The 9,189-nt window shown below is 42.3% G+C and overlaps 1 protein-coding gene across 1 annotated transcript; it reads right to left on the reverse strand.

The window, feature by feature from the left end:
- Positions 1–2,154: 2,154 nt before the first annotated feature.
- Positions 2,155–4,489, reverse strand: adrb1 (adrenoceptor beta 1). The gene has a single exon (XM_044338780.1). The coding sequence runs from the start codon at positions 4,338–4,340 to the stop codon at positions 3,147–3,149; it is 1,194 nt and encodes a 397-aa protein (XP_044194715.1). The 5' UTR covers positions 4,341–4,489; the 3' UTR covers positions 2,155–3,146.
- Between the last annotated feature and the right edge of the window lie 4,700 nt (positions 4,490–9,189).

Raw genomic sequence — 9,189 nt, forward strand, 5'->3', positions numbered from 1 at the left:
TAAGAAATTCTTTGAACAGAAACAAATACAATAAAGGCAAAAGAATGATTAGATATTCTGGGAAATATGTTCATTCTTGACAGGAGTTAAATGAGAAACTGATAAATTGATACCAAAATCTTCTCATGTCTTGGCAAGAAAATGAATAACCATATGACCTAAAATGTCAAATTATTCCTTTAACATTTGGAAAAATAGGAACTGGTCTTGTAAAATGGTCTCATATTCCATAGACATTCAGTAAATATGAGCAAGATAGCATCAAATACAATACAGTTAATAAAATGTAGGGATATTATTCAGTGTCTGAACATTGTTTGACATGTTTTCTCGGCCTGTAACAGTTAAAGAAATGTTTAGTCGTCAGTAGCAGTGTTTCTGAATGTTGGTCAGTGGTAACCTCAATTGTTGGAGAGGTCCTTTTTCATCTACTTTTTGAGCCGGAGCACTCAAAATGTCTACTGACACACACATACAATTTGAAACAATTATTCTTAAAACTGCTAATTAGCTCCTCCATCTGTGAGCCCACTGCTAATCCGCCCAAATACAAACTTCCTGCCAAACAAACAATGCTTAATAACGAAGTGGGTCTTTGCCAGGAGGCCATCAATGATACTGGCTGCACTGTTGTTGTTGTTTTTTTTTTTTGTTTTTTTTTACCCCCACACACATTAGTTCAGCCAATCATATCTAAACAACTTTCATTACCTAAAACAGCTGAGCTCAGTTCCATTCAGTTTTTTCTGGTCAAATTGAAATGTACGGCTCGACCCTTCTGGGAGAGCATCATTAGCAGAACACATCATGTTAATGCATTTTAAAAACGTCCAGCTTAAGGGCTAATTAATATTCCCCAGAAAGAGCTGGAAATCACTCCTGCAAGAGCCACTTCATAACACCAGCTGTCATGATATTCACTAAAACATTTTTATTGGCTTTCAGAGTGAGGCTCGTGGAAAATGGAAGATCAAACGGCATATTTGAGAAGCATGTAACCTCCTTAATGAGACTGTATACAACCAAGAGCTTAAAAAAACATGAGGGTCTTATTGGATTTTAGACCATTTCAACAGGTTTAACAAAGCAAAGCTAAATGTTGATAATGATAAACAGGATGTTTGAAATGTTTAGCCTTCTGGTAAATGTTTCACCGTAATTATTTGAAAGGAGCACCCCACCAATTTTACAGATGAGGTTCAGCTTACTCATCTCGTGCGCCTATAGCCTGTGAAAACAGCTGCTGAATGTCTTCTGTGGTTGTGAGGGAGCTTTTTAAAGTCTGCGAAAATAACCCATGCAGATGATGTCACACAAATGAAAGATGTTTTAATCGAATTTGTAGGATCCAGCATTCTCAGAGCTTGAAAGTCAGGATACTCGGCCTCTGCTGCTTCAATTTTGACCAGTTTTTAATCTGTCTCTCACAAGTACCCCAACTTTATGAAAGTGCAATACAAAATTGCTGGAGTACCCCTTTAAATGAGCATACTGGCTTGAAGTGCTGAAAATCACAGTGACCTGCAACTTGTATGTTTTGCACTTTGCAGACTGGGGCAAAATGCACTTAAATATACAGATGTAAAACAAATACATTCATCTAGCAGTGCAATGTAATTTCAATTTTTAACAAAGGAAAACTGATTCATCGTTATCTCTGTCAAACCACAATGCAGGTTGTTTCAGTGTTTGAGCTGCTCTCGTATGACTGCGCACAACGCTTAAAAGAATACAGATGCACCATGTTATTGAACTTTTACAGGAGGATTGAAGCAGGTGAAACATGTAAACCTTATGACTCCATTGTGCATGAATATGTATGAAATCCACTGTTTAAAAAACAGATTTTCTCATGGCTCATCTCTCTGCAGGGGCCAATCAGACTCCATTCGCTCTCAGCGGTGCCAACCAGCACAGAAGCATAACACATCACATCAATTTGCACAAATCTTGCCAAACCATTGTTTACTTCCAGATGTTGTGCTGTTTAAACACAAATCTGCGCACAATTGTATTTTCATCCTTGCAAGTTATTTATGAATGAAGTATGATTGCAATTATGTTATTTCCCCTCAAGCATTTTTGGTGAAAGCATTGGTTTTTATATCAGTAAACTTTAAATCAACAAAACACTAAATAAAACTCGAACAGTAATTAACAATGAAACTTCCTTTTATTTCACAGGAGTCAACACACCACCTCACAACAGCATGTAAAGCTTAAATGAGAAAGACAAAGAGAGAGGCTCAAATTCCTCGCTTCAGTAGTACTAAACACCACATACTACAATATGTACAAAGGGCTTGAATCAGACCCACGTTTACTTGCTTAGTTGTAAAAGACAGCGCGGAATAAATACACGTCTATTTTACATCAATGTTTAATATAAACAAATACCTGTCGTACGAATTGCACTTGGCGATGGCTGTGAGGTAAAAACACATTGTGAGCTCTACACATGACTGCAGGTCCGACAAATGCCTCGCTCCTATCCGATGCTTTTAAATAACAACCAGGTTGTGACAGTGCGCCTGAGCGGTCATGTTAAGAAAAATAAACTGTCACCCATCACAAACCCGGGCTTAATTTATAAGATACCCACATCCCCTTGATATACGATCGTCCTCAGTAAAGCACTGAACTGAGCTGCTTTGCAGATCAAATATAATAAGAAATAAACATAAACATAAGGGATGAACCACAGGAGCACAGCGCACAGTGCGTGCGCTCTTTGACAAGGTGCGTCAATTCACTGAATCCTGTTTTATGGCAAAGTGCATGCACCCATTATGGTTTATCACTAAAGCTTTACCTAACTGAATTTTAAGGATCGATATAAGTTAGCAAATTGGATCATCTCTCAGACACTAAACTGTCTTGGGGAGACTTGCGCATCTTGGAAAGAACATTGCTCCTCGTTTCTTTTTTAAAATATGGATTCCAGATACATTTCTGGTGATTGCGCCTATTTGCTTTCTCCGATGCAAAAAAATGGACCCACTTAGGCTCTAAGGTACGGCTTTTGCGCATACCTTTTCAAAAAAGACGCCCGTGTGTTTCTCAAAGAGTCAACGCCTTTCCTTGTTACCATCTTTCCCCAGACTCCAGGCTGTTATAATCCACCTCAGTAAAAGTTTTGTTTTCCTTCACAGCTGTGATTCGGGGTGAGAAAGCTTTGCGGTCCCAACTAAGCTGCTGTCACTGTTGTCCAAGCCGGCGCAGTCAGTCCACATCCCCAGGGTACCGGGCTCCAGAGCGGCGACGAACCCGCCGGAGCACCGGGAAAGGTCGCAAGAGCTGATGTGCAGCCTGCGGTCGGCTTGCCTCGGGCAGCACAGCAGCCTCTTAAAAGCCTTCCTGAAGTCCGGACTCCTGCAGTAAATGATGGGGTTAAACGCCGAGTTGACGTACCCCAGCCAGTTTAGGAACACGAAAAGGTCCTTGTCCACCACCTCTGCGCAAAACACCCGCACGACGTTGACAATAAAGAAAGGCAGCCAGCACAGGGTGAACGTCCCCATGATAATGCCGAGCGTCTTTAGCGCCTTCTGCTCCCTGAGCGCCAGGATTTTAGACGGCCTCTTCTTGCACTTAGAGGTCAGTCCGGTTAAGGTGTTGTGGAACCTGCCTTCGCACTTGTCGATCTTCCTCAGCTGCTTTTTCGCTTCTCTATAGACGCGGGCGTAAACAAATATCATGACCACTAGAGGAATGTAAAAAGATATGATGGATGAGGAGATGGCATATGCCCTGTTGGTGACAAAGTCGCAACATTCAGGGTCCTCGTAGCAGGCTGTGTCCACACTGTCCCGGGACCAGTGCATCAGGATGGGCAGAAAGGAGACCAGCGCAGAGATGGCCCAGACCACGCACACCACCGCTTTGGCCCGGGCTTTGGTTAACAAGCTTTGGTAGCGGAAAGGCGAGGTGATGGCCACGTATCTGTCTATGGCAATAACGCACAGGGTCTCGATGCTCGCGGTGACGCAGAGGACATCCACGGAGATCCAGAACTCGCAGAAGAAGGATCCGTACATCCAGGAGCCGCGCACCTCCAGCGCGGCGCCAAACGGCACCACCAGCAGCCCCATGATGAGGTCCGCGCTCGCCAGCGACACGATGAACACGTTGGTGAGCGTCTGCAGCCTCTGCGTCTTGGCTATGGCCACTATGACCAAGATATTCCCGAACACAATGGATAGGACGATCAAACCCATCACCAGGCTCATCCCCGCCATCCACTGCTCGGACGCGGCCGCATCGGAGCCCGGTGCGTCAGACGCCTCGCTCCCCGTGCCATTCTGGAGGTTCAGCGGCGAGGACGCGCCACCGTCCCCCATGACGGGCTGCTGCGCTGTGTGCGGGACCAGGTGGATTTCATCAAGGCAGTGAGAGGCAGCCTCTCCAGTCTGTCGCACGAGCCACGGCTCTACTACTCCTGTCGCGCGCCAACTCCATCTGGAGCCTCTCTCTAACACTCAGCCTGCACGAGCTGCTGCATCGGCCGGGACATCAGAGCAGGTGACATCACTCCTCTCGCGACCAATCAGGTAGCCCAGCAGGCAAACGGTCCCAACAATGAAGTTTTGCACGCAAACACACCTGAACCTCAAAAAAATTATATATTCAGAAGAGCCTTTATGTCTTTATACGCTCATGCGCATGAATGAACACACAACAAACACTTTCATTATTTAAGAGGAGGTTTTTTTTTTTTGTTTTTTTGGCAAGCAGCTAGCCAACCAAACCTCCGTGCTTTACCTGAATATGCCCGTGATTGCTATCTGTCAAAAATCTGCCAGTGCTTTGGAACATTGGATGCCAAATATGGAAGTCCAAAATCCACCCTGACATTATGAACTACAGGGTTTTCATCACTTGCCATCACAAACAAGATTTGTTTTTCCACTTGTCCATTTTATATTTTTATCACAAAGAATACATTCCGTTGCCATGAGGTCAGGCCCAACCACAGATCAGCTCTTTGCTTTACAGCAGCTGCATTACATGGAACATCTTATCTAAAGTCATAAGTTAATACTAAGTCTATAAAACAGGGTTTGACTTGCAGACAAATTATTCATCATTATTATGCATCAATACAGTAACAAAGAATCCAGGTCAGTTCCAGGTCAGTCAAATCCATGCAAATAAATTATGCTGATTTGTTATCTACAGGAGAAGATAGGATTGTAGAAGTTTCGGTGCATTTATTTTGAGGTTGTAGGGATCATTGAGAGCCTGTTTGAGTCTGAAGCTGAAAGAGCTTCAAACATTAAGACAAGGACAGACATACTGATGATCAGTTACGTGAAAGCATTTTGCACCGGGCCTTGTGACACATAGCCTGCAACACAAAGGCAGATGATGCCTCACACCTTGTTTTTCTGTGTGCTGATTAGTATGCTTGCCCATGAACCTGACGACCCCAGCGCCAGAGGCTAGGACATGACCTGACCCAGCATAACAAAGCCCGGCCTTAGAGTGTCAACATCTCTGCACAGATCTATACCTGTGGCACTAACAGCCGCCAGGGTTTTTCTCCCTCTAGCACGGAGAGGATGATATAATGCCTCTTCGCTGGGCTTCTTCGTCTTCTTCTTCTGAGAAATGCCGACCAAATACTTGTCCAGGAAGGTCAGTTTAGTGATCATGTTCAGTAACAGGTCGCTTATTCATACATGCTTGCACTCAGTAGCTTCCTTTATATATTTATATTTCACAGTTACTGCCTTTTCAGTGCCAAATTCCCTCTTTTTGTTATGATCCTTCCACTGCAGCTGAACAGGAAAACACTATCTGTTGAGACACAAAGGGATTTTTTTTTTTACTAAAAAGACTCTAACTGTGGAATATATCCACTTTATTTGACTACCTCAGACAGCTGAAGCCTCAATATGATTACAGCAAGCAAAACCTGGTTCAATGTTCATATAGGCAACTGACTGATTGATTTAAGACAGACTTTAAAACTTGTGAACTTAGCCTTTAATCTTTGTTAATGAAAAGCATAATTTTTCAAGCTGTGAGCAATTCAAACTTCATTCCATTCACCTCCATTGTATTGAGGTGGTTGCAGAGGTCTCAGAATCAATGGACAAATAAAACCAAAAATATCTTCAAGGCTAGAGTTTCTTTTACTGAACTGGTAAATTTGAAAATAGATTTGGAACAAACTTATTTTTAAAAGCCTCTATCTCATAAAAAAGGACCCTCAAACCCTTGAAACAGTTTCTAAACTTTGCTGAAGTCTCTCAAAGGCTATGTTTATAGCGTTTGTGCCTCTCTGTTGTAATTCAGCTTTCCGTATTTTTGTGAAATTACTCCCTCACTTTCACAAAAATAAGCTGAGTGAAGAGCTTTCGACCGCTGAACAGCTACCTCCCACATATCCTCAGGCGAGCTTTGTATGCCGGAAAACAGGGAGGTAGAGCAGGTTCAACTTGACTTTGCAGCTTGACCTCTCGCGTTAACACCTGCATGGAGTCAAAGGTCAGAGTTGATTTCATTATTTGAAGTGATGCCTTTCCAGTTCATAGATCGGGGGCTCGCGCTTCTCAGCGGAGGTGAGAAGGGAGGTTAAACGCAGAGGCAGACACACTATGATGTGTTCAGGTGGGAGAACATTTTCAGCTCTGCTTTGAGTTAACATTCTTCCTGCACTGTCACACGGACTTGAAAAATGGTGATAATATTTTACCTCTACATCGATAAGATCTTAATGGAGCCCGGTCAGCCAGAATGAAGAGTGAATAAATGCTTCTGCAATTAAAACCATGTAAAAATGTAAGATCTTTCCCCTCATTAAACCTCCATATGGGTTTAACTTTTGGCCTGCAGACAGCTTCAGTCACAATTAAATCAGTCATCTTGTCTTTGAGTTACTTTTTTTTTTTTTTATAGGAGCAATTAATTTAGAGAGGTCAATAACAATTAACCAGTGTCAGCTATACGCATCATATGAGTGTCACAAGAGGCATGGGGGTTACAAGCCCTTGAGAAAACTTTTAAAAGCCTTTTTTGTGCAGCTGAAAGAAGCTGTGTGCTCTTGGAGGCTCTTATCTGATCATTCAGACGTAGAATCCTCATGGCTTACTTGAGGGATTTACTGAAATTTGAAATGAATAGTAATTTTAATCTCTATCACCAAAGTGGTACCAAAAAGAGGAGGTAGTACCGCCAATCTCTCTATGACATCCCTGACCTATGAAAGCCTTTGTCATATCATCCCTGTAAACATGTTGGGATACACCCCGGTCCTGTTTCTAGTGCGGTACATGTTAACAGAAAACTGTGTGTGTGTGTGTGTGTGCGTGTGGCCTCTGGCAGCGAGGGCAGCAGCCAGAATCACACAGGGTTAATGATGCTGTCACAACGACATCGAGGGAAACAGCCGAGGGGAGGCGGAGGGATGAGACTGTGGGCAAAGATACAAAAAGGAGGGAGGGAGAGCCAATAATAGCTCTCCTTTAATAGGACCTCGCTTTTCTCTTTGTTGTGATTTTTTAAGTAATTATGTAATCCAATGCAACATTCATCCTCTCAAAGTTAATCTTACGCATTTGTTATGCGGGTAAAGACAGATTCATAATTTGTTCATGTGATTTGTTTGATTTTGTTAACTTTCTAGATGCCGAGATAATCAATACTCTGGATTCATACACTGGTGTCTTTAACCTTAATTGCGAGTTTGATTTAAGTTATACTAGAATTGATGCCTATACTGATGGGAAATGTAGTTCTTTGATGTTCTGTAGTTATTCCCTTGGTTGGCCATGCTTAATGTTGTTATTTATGTGTGGCCTCAGTGTTTTTTCAGGTCATTCTGTCTCTCATGTCATTTATGTGTCCTCGTTTGTTTTGATTTATATTTATTGCTGCATGTGGGAATTGACAAACTCATATTTCTGTTTCTCTGACGTCCTTCAGTATCTTGTGGTATGCACATGTTAAAAAAAAAAACAAAACAAAACAAAAAGACGTTATATAAACAAGCACAATTTAATAATAATATTGAGTCTGGAGAAGTCTGGTGATATTGTACATTTTTCTTGTCTACAAATCCCATGAAAAGACCAAAACCAATGATGAATTGATCCTTCTAATAGGTATTATCTGTGCATATAAAGCCTGATACAGTTTATTCCACTGTGCCACAGACCAGCAGAATATTGTTGTCCAGAAACAATTAAAAAACACATTGATGAACCGCACTGCTGCACTGGGTGACATGTTCCTTCATTATAATAAACATGGGCACTGTAGTTTATTTGAATTCAGTCAGCCAGGGCCGGCTCTAACTATGTCGGTGTCCTAGGCGCAATTTTAAAATGAAGCCCCAAATAATTTAGATCGAAGCCCCCCAAAAAATGCAAGATATGAATTTGCACTAAAAATCAATTGCCACAATGGTTCCTCCAGCTCAGACAAAGTCCTCCCAGTCCTCCAGACAAAAAAGGCAAGTGGGGGTCAAGGTGCCATTCGATGTGTTTGGTGGCATTGCCTGAGGTAGTACATGAAGTTTGGTGGCTGTTGTGCAAAACCTGACTGAACAGTAAAGCTTTGGAAAATGATATCAGATGAAAATCCATGCAAGTTAATGGTTGCAAAAGGCAGAAAAAACATTAAGAAGGGAGAACTTGTAGACTACGTATTTCCAAAAAACCCACTTCCCAATCATTTGCCGCCCCCTCCCTCATTTGGTGCCCTAGGCGACTGCCTATGTGGCCTATGCCATGGGCCGGCCCTGCAGTCAGCAGATGTCCTGCTGCTGTAAATACTCCGTACCACATCATATCTGGATAGCTTGGGGCTGACCGTCTCAGACAGAGCATTGAGAGACAAGAGAATAAAAAAATACAAAATATTGCCAGCTTTAACCTCTAAGTGTATTGCACCATAAAATGTGTACTGTCCTCTATCACCTCGGTCGTTGGAGACTTTTTGTTCTGCGTGTTTTACGCGCTGACAAAGGAACCAATAAACTGGGTGTTTGATTTCCTTTCAGTTACACTATTTTTTGGGATACAGCACCTTTTTGACTTGTCATAATCACAAATTAAAACACCTGTCTGATTCAGTTTTCTTTTTGGCTTTCCTAGCTGGTGCAGTGGTTTACATTTGATTGAGGCTGCAAAGCTCATTATACCTCACGATATAGAAAGTGTTGGGTGAAAAAAACAACATATG

Source organism: Thunnus albacares, chromosome 20 (assembly GCF_914725855.1).
Source record: "Thunnus albacares chromosome 20, fThuAlb1.1, whole genome shotgun sequence".
NCBI lineage: Eukaryota > Metazoa > Chordata > Actinopteri > Scombriformes > Scombridae > Thunnus > Thunnus albacares.